At 50.1% G+C, this 22,030-nt stretch overlaps 1 protein-coding gene across 1 annotated transcript; it reads right to left on the bottom strand.

The window, feature by feature from the left end:
* Positions 1–641: 641 nt before the first annotated feature.
* On the bottom strand, positions 642–21,527 carry GRIPAP1 (GRIP1 associated protein 1). The gene is made up of 26 exons (XM_005700762.2): positions 21,432–21,527; positions 19,337–19,403; positions 19,157–19,218; positions 18,158–18,184; positions 17,259–17,366; positions 14,371–14,521; positions 13,377–13,561; positions 13,152–13,199; positions 12,467–12,498; positions 12,314–12,361; positions 12,077–12,176; positions 10,702–10,779; positions 10,404–10,496; positions 9,543–9,677; positions 9,063–9,158; positions 8,630–8,842; positions 8,385–8,498; positions 7,324–7,401; positions 7,144–7,239; positions 6,964–7,020; positions 6,751–6,850; positions 4,825–4,955; positions 3,226–3,348; positions 2,975–3,068; positions 2,024–2,178; positions 642–1,196 (listed from the first exon to the last, which is right to left on the bottom strand). Exons 1-26 carry the CDS (start codon positions 21,471–21,473, stop codon positions 1,104–1,106), a joined length of 2,526 nt encoding a protein of 841 aa, XP_005700819.1. The 5' UTR covers positions 21,474–21,527; the 3' UTR covers positions 642–1,103.
* Between the last annotated feature and the right edge of the window lie 503 nt (positions 21,528–22,030).

The raw sequence follows: 22,030 nt of genomic DNA, 5'->3' as shown, positions 1-22,030 counted from the left end.
GAGCCACAAGGGAAGCCCAAGAATACTGGAATGGGTAGCCTATCCCTTCTCCAGCAGATCTTCCCGACTCAGGAATCAAACCCGGGTCTCATGTGTTGCAGGCAGATTCTTTACCAACTGAGCTATCAGGGAAGCCCATCCATAGCTCTATCTATCATTTATTATACCTACTCTTTAGTCTTCCCATTAGCTCATCCATCAACCTGGCCACTCATCCATCCTCACATCCCCCAAGCCATCCATCTGTCCATTTATATCCCCACCTGTTCCTCCTCTACCTATCCACTTGTCCAGCAACCCATTTGTCCATTTATTCACCCAATCACCTATCCATCCGTCCACTTATTTCCCATCACCAACCCATGCAACATTCTACTTTATCCGTCAGTCCATCCAACCACTTATCCATCCTCCCATCTGTCCACTCATCTATACCACACCCCAAACAGATCCACCCACATACATGTCTGTGGGTATTTCTGCTCCACTCAGTTTGAGAGACTGGTCAACAGTAACTGGAGACAGGCTGGCTGAGGGTGGGGGAAGAGAGTAAAGGTGCACCCAGTGACCACCCTCCCCCTTCCAGTAACCTCCCTACCCTAAGCACATCCCTCATAGTTGGAAAGAATCAGAGCAGACAGTGAGTGGGTGGGCCCATCTGGCCAGATGGTATTTTGGCTGCACAGCCGTTACACACACACACATTGCTAGAACGCTGAACATGGACCATGCCCCACCCAACATCCCCAATCCCAAATGCAGAGTAGCCAGGCTTCCAGACATAAATTAAAAAATAAAATTAAATTAAAAAGAGTTGGTCTCTTGGAGGGAGAGCTCATGCAGAGATGAAGGCAAAGGCCCCTGGGAGCCAGGACCAAGGAGGAAGAGAAAACCCTGCCCCTCCCCTCAGGATTCCCCATTCCCCAGGGGCCTCAGCCCTAAGACAGGGTCACTGACACCAGCCATCAGGCCTCCAACCCCTTTAATGTCCAGTCTCCCAACCTATTTGATACTGGCCCCAGCCCCCATTTTCCCACCACAGCCCAAGGGAATGGTGTCCTGGGAGCCACAGAAGGAAGGGAGTGGGTGCAGCCTGCAGGTCTTTAGCTGGCTTCTCCTGGTTCTAGGTCGGGGTCGGGGGACCCCACACACTCCTTGCTGAGCCGCACAATTTCCTGGGACAGAACTTCCATGTCCTAAGAAACAAAGGAGCCATCAGGGGTCAGAGAAGGTGGCAGGAGATGGCACCCTCACCAAGCCTGGGTGTCATTCATCTCATCCCCTTGATCTCCAGGTATGTCTAGCTTGAGACAGGAAAGTATTTGAAGAAATTCCAGAGCTCCCAGCAGTGGGCTAGGCTCAGGGAAGGTGTGTGTGCTGTGTGTGAGGGGGTGAGGGGTGCCTAGAGCCAGGGATATGGACATGGGAGTGGATCATCTGCTGTACCCCATCCCCACCACCTTCTTGTCTACTAAATAGTGAGCTTGCTTCTCCGAGGTAGGGCCTGGACCTGTATCCTTTCTGACTTACCCTGAGATGGGGAAATACTTGGATGGCAGGGTGGGTGAGTGGACACATGGGTGAATTCATGGGAGATCCATGGTAGGCAAATAGGTGGACAGATGAACTGTTCAGAGGACAGATGGAGGATAACAGGTGGGCAGGCAGATTGCTGGGCGGGTGGGCGAAAGGCAAGACAAGGGGTGACTGATGATTAGGTGAGAGAGATGTCAGGAAATGGATGCAAAGATATGTGCAGATGATCAGACAGGTCACAAGGCAGATGGGCAAAGAGCTGGTGGGCTGATGGAGAGTGGCTGAATGTGTATGACTGGATGAGTGCATGGATACAAGGACAGAAGGAAGAGTGAAAGACTAAAACTGAGAGTGAGTACGTTGACTGGATGATGGGAAGATGAGGGGGAAGGAGCACCTGGTGAATGGGGTAGGTGAAGGGGGAACTGGCAGATGACCCAGGGGCTGTGTGGCTAGACAAAGGGGTGGGTTGGTAGGCCACACTTGCCTTGTGCAAATGCATATTCTTGGTCAACTGCTCTTCCAGCATGTTCTGTAGCTTCTTGTTCATCTCCCGAAGGTTCTCGTCACCTGGCTTCACTAGGTCTCTCAGGACGCTGCCCAGCCCGCTGCGGTCTGTGTGGCCTGCTGCCACAGATACATCTGCAAGGACCCAAGCTGAGAACCACCCCCTTGGCCAAGACGGACAGAAACAGAACAGGAAAGAGGGAAACGGAGTAGGGGAGAAGACTGGGAGGAGAAGCCTAATGGAGGGGCAGAGGCTTTGCCATGTGAGACCCTGGCTTCACTTACTAGCTGTGCAGCCCTGAGAAATCAGGATAAGAACTAACTCATGGAAAAATGCCTATGATTGTGTGCAACACAGTCAGCTCTCAGCACGTGTCAAGTGGTATTGTTCTGATTAAGATTTAATAAAACAGGGAGAGGAGAAGGTCTGAAAGAAAGGGACAAAAGAAACAAAGATGGGGGTGGGGGAAGGAAGAGGAAGAGGAGGAGAGGGGAGGAAGAGCAGGGAGGAGGGAAGGACCCTAAAAGGGCTATGCATCCAGAGAATGAAAATTTCCAGAGGTGGAACCATTTAGACAGGCAGTAGGAACAGTGAGCCATAATGAAGGGGGGTGGGGATGAGGCAGAAAGAAGAGAAGGGAGAGAAAGCAGAAGAAACACAGGGAGGAGAAAGAAGAATGGGAAGGAAAGATGCTCAAGATAGGAGGGCGGCAGAGCCTCAGACAAGAGGGAGGAACCGAGAAGAGAGATGGGGTAGAGAGGAAGGCAGCAAGGTCCTGGCCTGCCTGGCTCCCCACTCCACCACCTGTGGTCTTTGCAATAACTTTGGTGAGTTCCATCAGAAGAGAGAGGCCACAGCTCTGGATGGCAGGGAAGGCAGGGGCAGGTGAGGGGCTGGATGAGGGGTGAGGACTGGGGAGGGAGCACTAACCAATCCGGCTGTCCATGACATAGGTCTCAATGATGGCGCTCTTCCGGCAGAGGTCCTCTGCCATGGACGCACTGCTCACCTCCAGGTGCTTCACCTGCAGGGTGGCCCAGCCCACCTCAGACCCTAAACTGCAGCATGTTCACCCAGGAGGAGGGGCCTGGCCAGATACTGCCCCATCTCCACCCCCAACTCCTGCCACCCCAGCCTCCTTGCCAAGGAAGGCCAAGCAGGGACAAGCAAGCAGATGGCACCTTCTCCTCCAGCATCCATTTCTCCTGCTGCATCTCTGCCAGGCGCTGAAAGAGCTCAGCCACTTCCTCATCTGACAGCTCTGCTGGCCGTGGGGGCTGGGCCTGAGGACTGCTGGATAAGGACTGCAGGGAAGAGTAGGGGAGAGGCCAGCCCAGGCTCAGCACTGTCACCCCAGATAGGATCCGGGACTGAGGAGAACCAAGCCGGGGGTGGCCTTTGCAACTGGGGCTGCAAACTATAGACAAGTCATGGCACCCTCAGAGACTATGGATCCCCCTTTGCTAAAGAGGGAGACAGGAACCATCACACCACACACAGTATAGACTTATTGAGATCATGAAGGGAGAGCCTGGGGCCCCTGAGTTCTCCCAGTTGGCAGGAGAATCAGGGGAGAGAATAACAAACTAAATGACACCACCAGGAAGCCCACAGGAAAATCCCAAAGGTGGGACACTTTCTGCAGGTTAACTGGGCTGGTCTCTTCTGCAGGTTGATGTCATGAAAATGAGGGATCACACTCGATTTAAGAGATTTAAGGGACATAAAGCAACCAGATGCAACAAGTGTGCTCGAAAGTGAATGCTGGTTTTCATAAGACCAGCAATAAAGGACATTTGGGGACCAACTAAAGAAATCTGATTAAGGTCAAAGTACTACAGAAGATGTGTGAGTGCTCAGTTGTGTCCGACTCTTTGCAACCCCATGGAATATACCCCGCCAGGCTCCTCTGTCCATGGAATTCTCCAGGCAAGAATACTAGAGTGGGTAGACATTTCCTCCTCCAGGGGATCTTCCTGACCCAGGGATCAAACCCACATCACTTGAACATTTACCAATTAGGATGGTAGAGATCAGTTGGTTACTTGCAATCTTATTTAGGTTTAAAAAAAGAGAGGGGTCTAGAAGGGTATGAACTAAGAATTTATAGTAGTGATCTCTGGAGGTAAAGATGTGATTTCCTTGGATTAAAAAAAAATCTTTGCTGTGTCTTTTTAAATTTTCCTACAATGTATGTGCGTGCATGCTCAGTTGCTTCAGTCATATCCAACTCTTTGTGATCCTATGGACTGTAGCCCACCAGGCTCCTCTATCCAAGGGATTCTCCAGGTAAGAATATTGGAGTGGGTTGCCGTGCCCTCCTCCAGGGGATCTTCCCAACCCAGGGATCAAACCTGGGTCTCCTGTGTCTCCTACATTGCAGGCAGATTCTTTACCACTGAGCCACCACACCAAGGAAGCCCCTCTACAATGTACACAAACTACTTATAGAATGATTAAAGAAAGTTATTTCCAAATATAAGGGTCTGGCAAGGAAGCTGACATAGACAATAATAAATGATAACTATGAATTGGGGAAAAAAAGGATCTCCTACATGGATAATGCACCTACTATGAGCCACGTATTTTATGGCACCAGGAAAGGTAGAATTAGCCCAGAGATGATGAAACAGAGGGTCAGAGAAAATAATTTGTTCATCCTCCATTTAGCAATCTGTATCCAAGTTCGTGAGCTTGAGGAAAACTTGACAAGAATATATGTGTGCTGGGCCCAGAATTTGGCTAGAAGCTGGGGCTATAGGAACTTCCCTGCCCCTTACCCTTGCTGGAACAGTTGAGCTCTCCTTCTCCCGCAAGATCTCGCGGTAGCTGAAGGAGGAGACGCTACTGCTGTCCCCAGTCTGGGTCCGGCTTGGTGAGTTCATCTCTGAGAGAACCAACTCCTCGAGCCCTGGGCAGAGAGGGAAGAGAAATCTGAGCCCCAATCCCCCAGGGTCCCAGGGCAGGAAGAGGCAGAAATAGATTTGACAGAGATGGAGAGAGGCAAAGAGACACTCAGGCATGATGCAGACAGTAGGATAGGGAAAGGCAGAAACAGAAAAAAGAGCTGTTTCTCTAGGCAAACACACACCAGAAGTGAAACAAAGGTGAAGATGGGGAGAAAGAGGCGATGCAGGCACAAATGGGCATAAACTGGCGTATGCACTCAGACTCAAGATACACCATAGCTGGAGAGGGCACAGGGGCACCTGCACGTGCAGAGAAAAGACCCCAGATAGACAGCAAGCCAGAGCAGATGATAGAGGCTAACAGAGATGCTGGTTTAGGACACAAGTCAGAGTAGTGACACAGAGAAAAGATGGCGATAGACTCATAGGCATACACCCAAATCTGACTTTCCTAATGGACAAATAGAACGTATGGCACACAGTCTGAATCTGTTTATTGATTTGTACACCAACTTGCAACAGAAAGAAATAAAAGTCCTGCCTTATAAACTTCAGGAGACTGAGTGCCTCAGTGAGACAGTGATTTGGTGAGAAATACACCCATTGTGGAGAAGGCGATGGCACCCCACTCCAGTACTCTTGCCTGGAAAATCCCATGGACGAGGAGCCTGGTAGGCTGCAGTCCATGGGGTCACTAAGAGTCGGACACGACTGAGCGACTCCACTTTCATCTTTCATTTTCATGCATTGGAGAAGGAAATGGCAACCCACTCCAGTGTCCTTGCCTGGAGAATCCCAGGGACAGGGGAGCCTGGTGGGCTGCCGTCTATGGGGTCGCACAGAGTCGGACACGACTGACGCGACTTAGCAGTAGCAGCAGCACACCCATTTTTGACAGATCACTTGAAACACAGCCACTAAGCATGTGCCTCTGTTCCTGCAGCTGCTTCTGAGTGTCAGGGAGGGGGGCGGACACAACAAGCCAAGGATCTCCAGCAAGAGCAGGGTGGCTGGGGAGGGACAGGGAGCAAGTTTTCTCTCACTTGTGATACAGGAACTACACCAGAGCCATCACTGCAACTTATTTATTTAAACATAGTTTTAGGCTATTTCATTGTTAAAGTAAAAAAACGTCTGAGGCAACTCAAATTTTTCTGTTTTATCTTCTGCCTTAAGTGGCAGAAATAATGTAGATTTTAACTGCATAAGAATCACATGGTAGTTCTGCTACCTGATTGTAAGTCTGTCTCCCCAGCTCAACAGGAAACTTCTGGAGGACTGAGACTTGGGGCGGGGGGTTCCTATCAGGGACCCCAGATGTGAGTGTGAGGGCTCAGTCCATATTTACAGAATGAGGGAATGAATACAAGAGACTGAGAGATACTAGGTGAGGTGTGGGAGTGTATGAGGGGTCGTGAGGACACAGAGACAAAGACAGATGAGAGAGACTGAGGAGGGAGAGAGACAAAGGAACAGAGAGAAGAAAAGACCAGGATGAGAAAAAGAGAGAACTAGAGAGGGAAAGCTGGGAGAGAAAGGCAGATAGAGATGAAATGAGGAGGCAGAGAGATAGAAACAGAAGAGACACAGCAAAAAGGAGGGAGAGCCCAGAGAGAGAATGCAGAGGGAGAGAAACAGAGGAGGGAGAGATGCAGAGAAAGGGTAAGAGACAAAGTTCAAGAGGGACAGAACACACAGGAGTGCTCTACAGAGTGAAGCACAGGAAGCGGCCCCAGCCTTCAGGCCCAGGCTATGCCTCCCCACACCTCAGCCTCCCCTGTGCTCTGGGCCCTTCACCTGAGCGGCTCTTGCTGTTCGTGAGAATGTCTTGCAGCCGCTCCTGCAGCTTATCTGCCCGTTTCCGCTCTAGGTGCAGCTGCCGTTTGAGGTCCTTGAGCTGTGGGGAAAGGCAGAAACAGGGGGGCTGAGGCCTGGTGGGCCCACAGGTGGGGGCACCACGGGGCAGGAGTGGGCCACGCGTGAAAGCCTCCCAAGCATGTGCTGTCATACCGCAGCACTGCCCTTCTTTTCCAGGATTCGCTGCCCATCCACGGTGTCCTTCACTTCCTGTGGGAGAGAGACAGCATGGCTGCGGGTGCCAGCATGGCCGCCTGTAGTGTGCTCCCTCCCCGCCCCACCACTGCATGCTGATCCCCAGGGTGTTTCAAGGGCTCAGGAGGGACCAGGGACCTGCTTCAGGCTGTTGATGGTCTTCAGGTGACAGTCCCGCTCCTCCTGGGCCTGTCGGAGCTGCTCCTGCACACCCTGTAGTTCCTCCTCCTTGCTCTGCAAAGCAGAAGGCAGCTCAGGCCAAGGCCTGGGAAACCTCAGTCCTCCCACCAGAGAGAAATGCTGTCATACAATAGGCACCTTCAGCTCGCTGGCGTGCTGCTCCTGACACTGCCTGAGGGCTTCCTCTTGTTCCTGTTGCTGCTGCTGCAGAGATTCCTACAAGACAAGTCCCAGGTCTGACCACAGCCCCCCAGAGAACATCACACCCAGTGAGGAGGGTAAGGGATTGCAGGGGGCCCCTGGGTGTGCAGAGAAGACACTCCCACAGGGAACACTGGATGCAGAAGTGTCACATCGAGGACCAACATCTGCATTTACATCTTATTTAATAAAACATAACATAGCACTACTGAATGCCAGGAATGCTGTGCATGCTAAGTCGCTTCAGTCGTGTCCAGCTCTTTGCAACCCCATGGACTCTAGCCCACCAGGCTACTCTGTCCATGGGATTCTCCAGGCAAGAATACTGGAATGGGTTGCCATTTCCTCCTCCAGGGGCTCTTCCTGACTCAGGGATCAAACCCACATCTTTTTCATCTCCTGCATTGGCAGGCAGGTTTTTTACCATTAGCGCCACCTGGGACTTTATATATATATTACCTCATTTTATAGAACCCTCCCATAGTACCTAGACAGCAAGTATTATTGTTATCATTTTTTTATGGATGTTGAAAACCGGCCACAGAGAAGTAAATAACTTGTCCAAGGCCACACAACTATAATAGAAAGCAGCCTAGCCAGGATTCAAACCCAGGCAAACAACTGGCTCTAGCTTGTATGTTCTTCACTGCCATGTGACACAGCCTCTTATGTACTATCATCAGTTTTCCAGAAAATGGTAGTAAAAGTTCTGGTTGGAACAAAAGTAGAATGATTGTATTACAATAAATTCCTGACAGAAGCACAGTTTAAGAAGGAAGAGGTGCCTTTTCAAATTTGCACAGCTGACATTCTGCCCTACTGATTGATGACCATGCCCCATTCCCCTCCAGAGGGGTGCCATTGAACCAGGGAGTGCGGTGAGGATGCTCAAGTCCAGAGCATCTCAGAAACTTCCAGGGCCTGACCACTCCTGGTCCCTTGGTTTGCCATGGGTACCCTCCCAACCAGCTTCAGAGCATCCTCAGGCACCAACTCACCTCAGCCTCCTTCAAGCGCCGTTCAAACCAGCCCTTGGCTCCATCCATAGAGTGTACCTGAGCTTGAAGTTCTTCTACCGTCTGCTGAAGAGTCTCCAGTTCCCGTGTTCGGGCCTGTGAGAGAGCCGGCCACCATGGGCCAGGTGGAGAGGTGGGAACCTCACCCATGCCACCCCCTGGCCCATCAGCAGTGCTTCACTCCCCAGGTTTTAGAGGCAGAAGAGCACCATCATCTATCCACCCACCTTCTCCTCACGGATCTGCCCACGCAGCTCCTCCTCCTGCCGCTTCTTGTCTTCGTGCAGCTCACGGAGCTCACGCTCATAGCGGGCCCGCACCCCCAGCACCTCCTTCTCATGCCGTAGTCGCACTGCTCCCAGCTCTTCCTTGTGCTGGGACTTCTCCTGCAGCGTCTCCATGGCCAGCTCATCCAACATGGCCTTCCGCTTCTCAGCACTCTGGTGGCCAGGCAGGAGGACGCCAGTCAACCTCCTCTCCAAAACCAAATAAGGGCAAAGGAACAAGCCAAAGCGCACCTCTTCCCCAGCCACACTGACCAGGCTAAGCCACCTACCCCTCCTCATAGAACTGGCTACTTTCTGCCCCCTCGCATTCCCTTGGGTTGGCCCACATCACCTGTGCCCCTGCAGTCTGGGCGACCCCCTCAGTGTTGCCCACCTTCCGAGCCTCCTGTAGTTCCTGGATCAATTGCTCCTTCTCCTGCCCAAGTTCCTGGAGTTGTTCCAGCAGCCGACTATTGGCCCGCAATGACTCCTAATGTGGAGACAAAGGGAGTGAGTTTGATAAAGAGCCCCCAGGAGGTGCTGGTCACCCAAGATACATCTGGTCAAGTGAATGGTGGTCTCTCCATTTCTAGATTAGAAACATGCAGAGACCCCTAGCTGCTCCTCAGCATTAATTCTCCCACCATTATTCTGGTTTCTATTATGAAATCAGATTGGCTATCCTAACTAACTGAAGAGGCTCAATCTCAAGTGAAATGACTTGGTCTGGGACACACTGGTGTTAATAAGCTCGGGAATCATACTGGAACCCAGGTCTGCTGACTCCATGGTCTTCCCACCGCACCTCATGGGAAGTTCCACTGAGCCAGAACTAGGGAACTAGGGGGAGACAGGTGCAAGCCAGAGTTGTCACCTGGAGCTGGCAGTTCAGGTCATCTTTCTGTCCCATGAGGTCCTCATACTGACTCTGCCGCTGCTGCAACTCAGCTGTCAGTCCAGCAGTTTGTTCCCGGAGCATATTCAGTTCTTGGGTCTTTGCTGTTTGGATCTGGAAAGAATGGTGGTAATGGGAGTGGAGTGAAAGAGACCCGAGGGGCCAGTCACTAGATGTTCCCAGGGAGACAGGGAGAGAGGTGAAAAGAGAGCCAGGAGGAGAGAGAGAATTTCAAAGAGAAAATCAGTCAAAGTGATCAAGAGGGGAGTGGACAAATGTGGTATATTCATACAATGAAACAGTACACAGAGATGGCAAAACAGATTAGTGCTACATATGCATAAACCTCACAGATAGAATGCTTCAAGAAAGAGGCCAGACATAAGATTGGGTGTCTGATTCCATTTACATGAAGTTGAAGAACAAACAAAACTAATCTATGTTGCTAAAGGTCAGAGAAGTGCTTACTTCTGGGAAGTACTGACTGAAAAAAGGTAATAGGGGCCTCTGGGATGCTGAAAATGCTCTATATCTTCCTCTGGGTGGTGGTTGCATGGAGATAGATAAATATACAGACAGGGAAAATTCACTGAATGTACACTTAAGATTAGTACACTTCTTGGCTTTTTACCGATGAGAAACTAGAATATAAGAAAAGCAGAGATGGGGGACCAGAGAGAAGAGGGGTGGAAGCCGAGAGAAAGAAGCTGAGAATGAAATAGAAGCAGAGGCAGGAGAACAGCATGAAGTCCAGGCGACCCTACCCCAATGTGGATCACAAGCAGAGGGAGACAGGGGAACTAGGGGAGGGATCAGCATGGGCTCCCACGTATCCTGTACCTGCTCCAGGGCAGCCAGGCTAGTTCTCAGAGCGTTATTCTCAGTCAAAAGTCCTTCCACTTGCTCCTGCGCATCTGCACTCTGGAGGGACACCTGGCCCCACCCCACAACAAGTGAGAGTGGGTCCAGAACCGGAAGACAGGACCTACCCGCAGCCAAGAAAGAAAGGACACACATACACACACCCACAAGAACCACGACCAGGGGGAGCAGGACCCCTGGGTCCTTGCCTGCCTGCACAGTACCCGCTCAACCTGCCCTCACCCCCACCTCCCCAAGCCCGCTCAGTACAATATACCTGATCCTGTAGGGCTCGCAGAGCTGCCGCATGCTCCAGGCGCTCCCCTTGCCGCTGATCTCTCAGCTCTGCCAAGCTCTGTAGGGACCAGGTCAACAGGGCCCATTCTAGACCTCAGCCTCCCCTGGGGTACGTATAACCATACAGACCTCCTCTATGGAAGGGGGAAGCATGTTGCCAGCACTTGAGGGTCTGGGGCTACCCAGCTATCAGTGATCTCAGGCTCACCCACACTCTAGGTCATTATCCCGAAGGGCCTCACACACCCCTGTATACATCCCAGTCCTAAGCACCTCAGAAAACACCTACAGTCCTAGGGATCTCAAATTCACTCAGCCCCCAACCATGCGAGGTCTCACGTTGACCCAGAGTCCAGCACAGGGGCCTCAGGATTCTGAGACACGCTCAACTCCCAGGGACTACAGTTTCACCCAGACTCCTGACCCCAACCCTCAGGGGTTTTAGACACATGCAACTCCTATGTCCCTAGTCCCCAAGAGTCTCTGACCCACCCAAACTCACAGCCCCAGATCCTTCAAGTTTCAAACTGATACAACTGCATAGTTTCCAGCTCCTGGTGAGGTCTCAGACTGACACCTCACCTGCCACTCCTGCCCCCAGTCTCTGGGGATCTTTAGACCCAGCTAACTGAAGACCCAGCTTTATCTAGACTTCTGTCCCCAGCTCCGAGGGGCCTTGGACTCACAGCCACTATATCTCCCAGTCCGAGAGACCTCAGACAACATTCACTCTAAAGGAAAACCTAGCGACTTTAAAGTCACCCAGCCCCCCACCCTTAGGAGCCTCAAACCTCCCCAGACTTTTGCTCCAATCTCTGGATGTCTCAGACTCACCAGTTTTTTATCCACAGCCCCCAGGAGTCTCAGGACCACCCAGCTCACATGATCCGAATACCCAGGTGTCTCAAGATCCAAACCAGCTCCCAAGCTCTGAGGGTCTCAAATGCACTCAGCCTCCAGGCCCAGCTGTGTCTATAGTTCTAAAAGTTACCCAGCCTCTGGAGAGTTCAGACTCACTCCAATTCCTGGTCCCAGTCCAGTGACCACAGATTTCTTCAGATTCCTATCTCTAATACCCCAGCAATTCAGATTCATCCACACTTGTGGCACACAGCCCTCTAGTCCTCAGCCCCTCTGAGATTTTTGATTCATGCAGAGTCCTAGCCCAACCCCTAGGGCTCTCAAGATTCCCCAGTTTCCATTTTCCTAGCTCCTAGGGGGTCCAGGACCCATTCAGTCCTTATATTTCTAACACAGGAATTATCAGGCTCCCCAGCTAGCCTCCGTGGACCTCAGAGCTCCCCAGACTTGCAGCCCTGTCCCTGTCCCAGTGATCTCAGAAACTAGCCCCTCACCTGATTGGCAGCCTCGAGCTCCTGCTGCAGCTTTTGAGTTCGAGCCAACTGGGCTTTGAGATCAGCCTCCTTCCGCTGTTGTAACTCCTCAATCTTGTTCCTGGGGGTGATTGGTGGAGGCAGAGACGTGCTGACCACAGCCCAAGGCCCAGTCTCCCAGTTTGGCCCCAGGATCTTCGGTTAATCATGCTGGGCACTGCCATATTATCCACCAATATCCCCAACCCTGGTAGTTACCGGCTGTCATTGAATAGTGTCTCCTTTTCTGTCTGCAGACGGCAAAAACTAGGCACAGAAAGATAGATGTATATGGATCAGTTCCACTAGTCAAGTTCCTCCCTAATCCCCCCCAAACCCCTTCCTCCCCAGCTCTGAAAAAAAGAAACTTACCTTTCTTGTTTCTTTTTCAGTTTCTCGGAGAGCTGGGGTTGGGGAAGGGGTTACAGACAAGTGATAACAATGAGAATAATATTAATAAAGACAAAAATTAACTTCATGTTTACAGACACTTTCCACTAAGGCCTTTCCGGAAACTGGAATTTACTTATGTTACCTCATGGAATCCTCAAAACTGTCCTGAGAAGTGAACACTACTGGCTTTACAAATGGGGAAACAGTCTCAGAAGGGTTAAGTAATTTGGTTGGGCAGCTGGTTGGCAGCAAAAATATGACCTCTACCCAGCTCCTCTGGCTCCAAAGCCCAACATATGCCCCCAATCTATTGACTGGGAGTCCTGGAAAGCAGGATCATAATTAGCTGCCTCACCACTGGGTCTCAAGTCCCTAAGAGCCAGCAGTCTATAAATGCTTGGATGGATGGATGGACAGATGAATGAACAAGCAGAACTGGGAGGACACAGAAGAATGGGATGGGACCTGCCAAGCACAAGACACAGGGGGACATTAGCGCATATCATATTGAAAGCATATCTGTGACATAAATGTGTATCTCTGCATTTCACAGATGATGAAATTGGGCTTTGAGGAGATACTCTGCCCCTCTATCCTACTAACGGAAGCATGGCAGGCAGGGAGTGGGTGAGGGCAAAGTCCAGGGAAAGCTTAGCAGCCCCACCTTAGCAAGTTCTTCCTGCAGCCTGGATGTTTCAGCCTGCTTCAAGGTCTGCCAGAATGGATGAAGGAGGCAATTGTTATCAGCAAGGCAGGAGGTAGGGCCTGTGCCTTTCCCTGCCCTCCTAATCCATCAGACCACAAGATGGTAATGTCACAGACATCACCAGGCAGAGCTAGGGCATCCACCTGCCTTCTGGCACCCCAGCCCCAACAGACCCAGATTCACCTTCAAGCCTTGCAGTTGCTCCCAGAGCAATCTCTTTTCTTCCTTCTCCATCTCCCATTTCAGCTCCACTTCTGCCAATGGCATGGGGGCCACGACAGGGGAAGCCGGGCCCCCTGGGGGGTCCCCTTCACCCTCACTGGCAGCTGGGGACCTCCCAGCCTCTTTCCCATAGCGCTCCTGCAGGGCTAGTGGGCAGAACAGACACATAATGGATGAGGTAGTCTTTGAAGACCCTCGACTCACCTCAAATAGAGGGAGAACTGGCTTTCAGTAGCAGAAACTCTGCTCCAATGGTCACAAGCCTACAAAATCAAGGTTCAGCCCCCACTTCTCACAAATCTTTTAAGCCCCACCAACCACAGAAAGCCTATCTACCACCAAATCAGCCCAAGTTAGTTTCCCAAGACCCAATTCCATCCTTAAGCCCCACCCAGTCTTCCAAGGTGATGGTGATACCCACCCTCCTCCATTTACAGCTAAATCCTTCTACAACCTCTAATCCCCAGCCACATTCTACAAAGTCTCCCTCCTGATCACCAAACTATCACCCACCACCCCACAAGCCCCACCTGCTCTCCAAAAGCCCACATATCAGGACACTCCCACACTCGATGAAGCTTTCTTTCAGCTTTCATCCCAGACCCCACTGACAACTTTGGCTCAGAATCTTCCTAACGCTTCTGCCTTCCCTTTCTCCATTTAGCAAACATCTTTCTGATGTTCAAGCTGCTAATCTGTATCACTTGCCAGGTATCAGGTGCTGAACTAAACTCAGAAAGATGATCACATCTTATCTCTATTACAATTTTCCAGGTGCATGCACTTGGTAGATGACAAAGCTTTAGCTCAGAGAGGTGAAATGGCTTGTCCAAAGTCATAACACTGCTTTACGGCAGGGGCAAGCCTGATTCTGAAGCCTGTCCCTTCTCTGAGGGAAGACAACACCTGACTCAAGTCCCAAGGTTCCCACATTACCAGCAGGGTGTCCACACACCTGCCACATTCTTCTGCAAGGCTGTGTTCTCCGCCTGCAGTCTTAGTAGTTCCCCATCCACAAGGCTCCCAGCTTGGGCAGCACCTGCCCTGGCAGCCCCAGCCTTCAGTTGCTGGTTCTCCCGCTCCAGCTGTTCCATCTGGCTGCAGAGCTGAGCAGGGGACAGGTGAGGTGGCAGAAAAGCAAAGAATCAGAACAGCATTTGCTGAAATATACATAGCACTTGGTCTATGTACTTTACAATTCATTTAGTCCCCATAACACTCTTGTGATGTAGAGGCTACACAGATAAGGATACTAAGGCACAGACGTTAAACAACCTCAAATTCACACAGCTGTGAAGTGAAAGAGTAACAGAAGATCTGAGAATACTGAGAACAATTTTCCACCTGCCCACGCCCAACCTCACAGTCACAATTCAAGACCTCAGCCTCCTCTACAAGTTGCTGGTCCCAGATGTCAACATCATGGATGGCCCCATTGCCAGCCCTCTTCTGTGGAGCAGTCTGCATCTGGGAGCCAAGGCACCACAGACAGTTTTCAGAGCATTTCCAGGGTCAGTATTGCCCACAGCTCCATATCATTAGCCCTGGGAGAGCTCATGAAGAATACAATGCAAATCAAACTAAGCCAGCCCCCTGTTCAACTACTGGACAGTAGACCTGACAAGATCCTTTGTCCCCATTTTCAGATGAGAATACTGAGGCCTACAGAGAATTTTTATTTTATTGCCTGGCCTATTTTCTATCCAAAACACCATTCCTTTCATCCAGTTCTTCATATGACTGGCTTTTTTGCAACCACCAGTGCTCTGCTCAAATGTCACCTTTCAAGTAATATTCCCCAACACAGAAACTATAATACTTGCTAGCAAGGCGTTTTGTTCACTTCTTTCTTACTTAGCACAAACTGCAATTAAATTTACCTAATATGATTTTAATTTCTTACATCTCTGAAAAATTTTGAATCATAAATTGTGATTCACAATTAAATTTTATTTCATAACATAGGGTCACAAGCACAGATTCCAAAGCCAGACTGCTTGCATGTGAATTTCTACTCTGCCATTTGATCTTGGCACAAGTTTTTTCATCTCTCTGGGACTGTTTTCCTGACAGTAATGATATCTCATCATTTTGCCAAGAGAATTAAATGAGTGAATAATGTAAAGCACAACAAACAGGACCTAGTCGTTCAGTCGTGTCTGACTCTTTGTGACCCCATGGGCTGCAGCGTGCCAGGATCCTCTGTCCATGGGATTCTCCAGGCAAGAATACTGGAGTGGTTTGCCATTTCCTTCCCCAGAGGATCTTCCTGACCCAGGAATCGAACCCAGGTCTCCTGCATTGCAGGCAGATTCTTTACTGCCTGAGCTACGAGGGAAGCCCAAATAGGATCCGGCACACAGTAAATTCAATATAACTGTCAACTATCAGTGCTATTATTTGTCTACTATATTATCATCTTTTCTCCCATTCCACTCCCAGAAATACAAGCTACCCAAGAAGGAAGACTATTCTGTACTGCTTACAACTATTTCCAGAACACAGAGCACACAGTGGGGGCTCAGTAACTATTTGTTGAAGGAACAACTGAGCTGAAATATCTTGGCAAATAAGTGGCAGAGACAGACCTTGAACTCAGGCCTCCCTGTGAGCACTTTTAGCTTCTAGAAGGAGGAGGGGGAGTGTGAAGGAGGTTCTATACTTGGCCCAGTGCCCAGCTCAGGGCAGGTGCTGAGAAACACAAGCTGGATTTCTGGAGGAATAACTGCCCCACCTCACCCAGCAAGAACCATGATACCATTGAGGCTGAACGAAGCAGTGAAAAGTGAGGCAATGACATCAGCTGTTATGTGAGCACCAGGGGTTCTGAATTTTGGGGGACAAGGACCCACTGGGAGGTATTGTGGAAAGGAGCAATGTGGTAAGACCTGCAGGTCAGAACACTCTTTAGACCAGGCCTGGTACAAGAAGCTGGAAGTGAGGAAACAGCAAGGAGGCTGTGGGAGTAGAGCAGGTAATAGGTGGTAAGGGCTGAGGCAGGGCAAGGCCACAGGATAAACCTTTTGAATAGTCAAGAAATATTTTAGAGGGAAAATGAACTAATAAAAGAGTATTATCAGCAGCTAACACCAACATAAGCTGATACTATGTGCAAGACTGTTCTAAGTGGTTTGCAGACATTAGCTGATTCAGTTCGCACAAAAGCCCTGCCAGGCAGGTACTGTCATCATCAGCTTTTCCATTTTAACATTTGGGAACCAAGAAACATGGAGCTTAAGTGAACTGTTCAAGCTTACAGTTAGTAAAAGGCAGAGCTGAGAGTTTAATCGAGGCCTTCTAGATCTTTACTATTACTTACTAAATTGCCTCTGGTATCGTACCTGCATACAAACATACTTTGCTTTGTTTTCTTTTTTGAAGTCTCGAGCCCTACATTCTCAGGTAGAGCCTTGGAAATACCTATTTTGTTGCCATGAGACTTCTCCCCTTAAAAGACACTAAAAACTTAGAAGAGAAAAGGGAAGCAGCTTAAACATCTTTCCATCCCATACTAAGCATAAGAATTTTACCGAAGACCCCCCAATAACCTGGGGCTGCATAGCACCAGCTCCAAAATATACACCAGGAGACTTGAAGCTCAAAGAAAAGGAGTGACCTGGTCAAGAACCAGCTGACATTAAGGCTTGCGGCCTTCTAATCCCAGCAGTGAGTGGTCCCATCTGTCAAACCACTGCCCCCCAACACAGTTCCAGGCCGTGTTTCAGCACCATGGACAGTGAGTCAGGGCCAGACTCTGTCCAACCACCCTCAGCAGCCCTCTAGCCATAGCCCATGTGGTCCCTACCCCTCACACCCCCCCTCAATTATCCAGGGCACCTGCACCTTGCTGAACTCGGCCATAAGCGTGCTGTTCTGCAAGCGGAAGTCCTCCTCCTGGCTATGCAGCTTTGCCTGAAGCATCTCATTTTCACTCAGCAGCCCCTCGACTTCCTGCAGTGGCAGATGTAAGCCGGGTCTCCAACAAGGGTAGAAAGGATGGAGCAATAGGGCAAAGAAACAGAAACGGAGAAAATGACATTGTGCGGAGAACACAGGGTACAGAGAATGGGATGGGTGAAATCAGGAGATACAAGGGGAAAGAGAGATAAAGGAGGAATAAAAGAGGAGATAGGGCGGGAGAAAAAGACAAGGGAGAGAATGAGAGGAAAAGAGGGGTATATAGAAATTGGAGAGAAAGAAAACAGAGAGATGGGGAAAGGAGGTTAGAGAGGAAGGACAGAGGGATGGGGAGGGGGAGAGAGAGAAAAAGAAAAAGTAGGACGATGGAGAGATAGGAACAAAGAGGTCAACAGAGGGAGGATGGAACAGAGAGGGGGGTCAGGGAAAGAAATGAACCAGGAAGAGAGAGGAACAGGGGAGTAAGGAAAAAGGAGTCAAGAGAGACAAAGAAAGGGAAAGAAGAAATGAAACAATGGCAGAGATAACAGGTGGGAGAAAGACAAAGAGAAGGTTGGGGAGAGAAACAAGAGTCCAAGAAGAACAGGAAGACAGAGACAGAGAGAGGCTCAGAGAGGAGGATAAAGAAAAAGGGAGAAAGACACACAGAGAGAGACAAAACAGGAACACAAAAGACAGACACAAAAACACATGGCTGGGAGGCAGTCACAGATGCAAGTGCACACACAGAGAAAGAAAGGCCAGTGCAAGGAGATCCCAGCATACCGAAACATCCCCTCTAAGGCAGTCTACCAGACACATTTACCCGCCAGGGGTCCCCTTACCTGAGCTTTCTTGCTCTTGCTCAGTGCCTAAAGGTGAGGGGGATGGGAAGAGAGATAAGGTGAACAGAGATGGACTCCTTCACTAGGGTATGGAGAAATTGTGGCAAATGTCAAGGGGGCACAATGATAACAGGGGTTGAGGGACGGGGGTGTCTATAACCACAGAACTCACGCAACAATTTATAGCCTAAAGGAATGGAGTGAGTGAGTAAGGAGCACCCTGCTTACACCCTTTCCTCTAAGCTCTTGAGCTTTTCACGGGTCATAGTATTTAACCCTTCACAGGCTGGATCTCTGGGCTCAGAAATTATGGCTTCATTGCTACATCTGTCCAAACATATCTATGTGGATCCCTCCAAAGAACCATGGAAACTGCTGTTCCTCTGCTGGGCAGCTGAGGACACTGCCAATTTGGGAAATCAGCACCCTATCAAAGACAGAGAAGCCCAGCTTTCTGACTGCCAGACTTTCTGCATTCTGTATTCCTTCATCTAGCAAATGTTTATGGAGCACATACTATGTACAACATTGTGCAATGCTTGGGGACAGAGCAGTGAAGAAAGAGACAAAGGAGGGCCTTGAATGCCTTAAGGGGCCATGACAGGTTATATGCTATCTCACCTTCAAAGGATCTGAGAGGTAGGTTTAGTCTTACTTTACCAACAGGACCAGGACGGGGTGGGGAATAGGAGCACAAGGCAGGAATGTGAGTGGAGGACAGAAGGCAGAGTCAAGGTGACTTACTGATAGATTTGATTATTTTGAATAAGTAGTTGAAATTAAAAATGAATTAAGAGTAAACTAAAATTAATCAATAAATTAAACAAAATTAGATAAAATTACCAAACAAAGGAGAATTCCATGAGAAATTTCTGAATGACTAATGACAACATGTAACATTAGGTTACATGCTGGTTCGCTGCAGGTGCTCACTGGACAAATGAATGAGTCAGATGGCTACAGGGAAACCTGGGTGGGTGAGTAGGTGGAGGGAGGTACCTTCTGAGCTTTGTTGAACTCCTTATCCAGGTAGGCAACCTTCTGTCGAAGACTGGTGAGTTCTGGTGTGGGGAAAGCAGGGAGTCTCAGCTTCAGTCAGTGGTAAGGAGCTGAAAGGTCTTTCTGCCAGGCCTCTGTCCCCCAGAGCCACCCCCATCTAATGAGACCCTCTTGGCTTACCAACACCATTCTTGCGTAGTTCATCTGAAAGCTGGTAGTTGTTTGTCCGGAGTTCTAGCAGCTGAGCCTGAGAGGGAAGCATGGAAGGAAATGACTTGGCAGGAATGTGCCCCCTACCTTCATGAGGAGGGAACCAACCCTCTGAGCCCCAGAGACCCTGTTGCCCTTCTTGTGCCTTTTTAGTCACTCTTAAGACCTGTGCCTGCTGCGTCCCAAATGAGTCCAGCCACTCAGCCCCTGTCCCACCTTCTCCAGTTCTACTTATGACCACAGCCAGCCTCGCCCATCTCCCTGCTGCCTCCACCTCTCCCCTTTCAGTCCAACTATGACCCCAGGCGATGCCACAGTGCTGACCCAGTCCATCTCTTGTTCCTGTGTGTTCCATGGCTCTCCGTGCCCTCAGGATGAAGTTGGCCTCCTCACCCTGGCTGGCCTCATCACACACTAAACACTTTTCAGTCTTCTATCAGAGGTGCTGTCTATCCTCTTGGCCTGAGTAGGGGGCAGGGCACTGCCTTCTTCCCTCTTTTCCAAGGGAAGAGGATTTGGTATCATGACCAATTTCACTGAGTAAAAACGGGCTCCCTGGGGTTCCCACAAGCAAGGCTCTCAAAATGTCCAGATCCCTTTCAAGAATCGAGGACAAGTGAAGTATGGGCCATTCCAAACAGCATATCCCTACCTACCAGCCCTGCAGGGCACTGAGGCCAGTTCTTCCCAGAACGACCATCTCTTACAGCACCAGGACCTTTCCCTCTCTCCCATGGCACTAGACTCCATCCCTGGATGACCTGCTAAAGGGGAGAGGGCTTGGCCCCTATACAACCTTTCCTGCCCCTGTCCACTCCTGGACCCTCTCCTCCTGATCCAATGAGAACACCCCTGGCACCCACTTAAGAGTCTCTATCCATCAGAGTCCAATGGTTTTCCCTTCACTCATGACTAATGGAATCAATCTTCCTCACTCAAGGGTCTCCTACACCCCACAAGATCTTCCCAGTCATGATCCAATGAGATGAACCTATACCCTTCAGGGTTTTTCCCTCCACAAGGCCTTGGATGGGTTAGGTGGATTACCCTTACTCACATGGGATAACCCTTATGCACAAGTTACAAGGGCCTTCCCCTTTTATGGTCCAATTATCTCGCCCTTCCACCCTCAGGGTCCTTCACACAGTGACAACTGGTTTCCTTCATTCAAGGACGAATGGATTATCTGTCTTCACCTGGAGTTCCTCCTGTCCTCCCACAGACCCTACACAGGGTTTCCCCCCTTGAGTCTACCCACACACAAAATCCAATGGTCTTCCCAGTAAGGAACTATGTCAACAAGGGCCCCCTTTGGCCTTTCATCCCATCTCTGAGCCCCACCAAAAGAATCAAGTGGTCAGAATACTCAGGGTACCTTCCCAGAGCCCGGTGATCTCCTCTGCACGTGGTCCAAGGGTATCACTCTTTCACCTCCTCTGGTTCTCTCTCCAACAAGGATTAATGGTATTACCCATTCAGGGCCTTCATCACCCCAGCCCTAATAGGATCACCCCTAATCATCCAATGGTACCACCCCTTGCACAGAAGCTCCACCTCCCAGGAACAATGACAACATGTGGGGTCTTTCCCCAGTGCCCTGGCATAGTGGTATCTCCCACAAAAATGTCTACCTCCCACCAGTAATGGTATTGCCCTCTCCAGGGCTCCCCCCACCATGACGCAAACAACCAAACGCCCGCTTCCTTCCTCTCCAGGCAAAATGGTTTCGCCTTCTCAGGATCTCCTTCCCTCAAAGCTCAGCAATATAATCGCCCACCTAGGGTGTCTCCCACACGAGCCCAAAGGTCTCGTCCCCTCCAAGTCTCAGTAAGGTATCACCCACGCTAGATCTCTCTTCCACCCACAAGGCTAACAGAATCCAACTGCTGAGAGCCCAACAGTTTCTCGGAATCCAGTAGTCTCACCACTCGGAGCCTCAGTTTCCCTTCTCCAGACCCCTTAGACTCAAGGTCCATCCAACCAACCCCTGCTCAAAGCTGGTGGCACAATCTCTCTCTTCCCCGCACCCCCGTCGCCTAGCCTGCTTTTCCCCGCCAAGCGGTACCTGCATCCGCTGAAACTCCTCTTCTGACAGAGCTTGCGCCATGTTCCTCCCCCCCCACCCCCCCAACAGCTTTCTGCGCCGACTCGGTTTGTCTCTCCTGTCAGTAGAATTGGGTCGGACCAAACCACCGGGCAGGAATAGAGGGGGAGGAGTCTACTCCGGAAGTTCAGCGTTTTGGAAACCGAGACAAGAGAAAAAAAAAAAAAAAAACTGGCCGGTTAAGTGAATTGCAGTTTAGTATTTTACCAGAATCCAGGTCATTAGATCTGGTTTTTGAGCTATCATTAGACTACTCATTGTGATGCGACACTGTGACATTCCTGTGTCATGGGACTCGTCGCTAGGGAAGTGTTTGCCGACCGAAAATCGCGCTTCCGCGGTACTCCTTTAAGGAAGATGGTCGGCTTTACAGTGGAAATGAAAGCGGAAGCTTTGCGCGTGTCTTGTTCCGGCCCTCCTCCGGGTGACCCCAAAAAGGGAATCCCGTTTCTTGTGAAGCCCTTGGCGTGTTTTGTTTTGTTTTGTTTTGTTTTGTTTTTTAAAGATTTGACGCTGAATTTTTTTTTTTTAACATGATACTGTTAGGTAAAGGGCCCAGC

The sequence above is a fragment of the Capra hircus genome, unplaced genomic scaffold, assembly GCF_001704415.2.
Source record: "Capra hircus breed San Clemente unplaced genomic scaffold, ASM170441v1, whole genome shotgun sequence".
Taxonomy (NCBI): domain Eukaryota; kingdom Metazoa; phylum Chordata; class Mammalia; order Artiodactyla; family Bovidae; genus Capra; species Capra hircus.
The sequence above is the reverse complement of the archived record's forward strand: the minus strand, read 5'-3'. Positions and strand labels throughout refer to the sequence as shown.

What these genes read in the sequence shown, in the direction of transcription:
- GRIPAP1 (XM_005700762.2), bottom strand. Translation starts at nt 21,473, where the DNA reads ATGGCGCAAGCTCTGTCAGAAGAGGAGTTTCAGCGGATGCAG. An exon ending in TGCAGGAAGAACTTGCTAAG is followed by an intron (nt 12,499 to 13,151) that starts GTGGGGCTGCTA and finishes CCCCAACCCCAG; the next exon opens with CTCTCCGAGAAACTGAAAAA. An exon ending in GGCGCTTGAAGGAGGCTGAG is followed by an intron (nt 7,402 to 8,384) that starts GTGAGTTGGTGC and finishes CTTGTCTTGTAG; the next exon opens with GAATCTCTGCAGCAGCAGCA.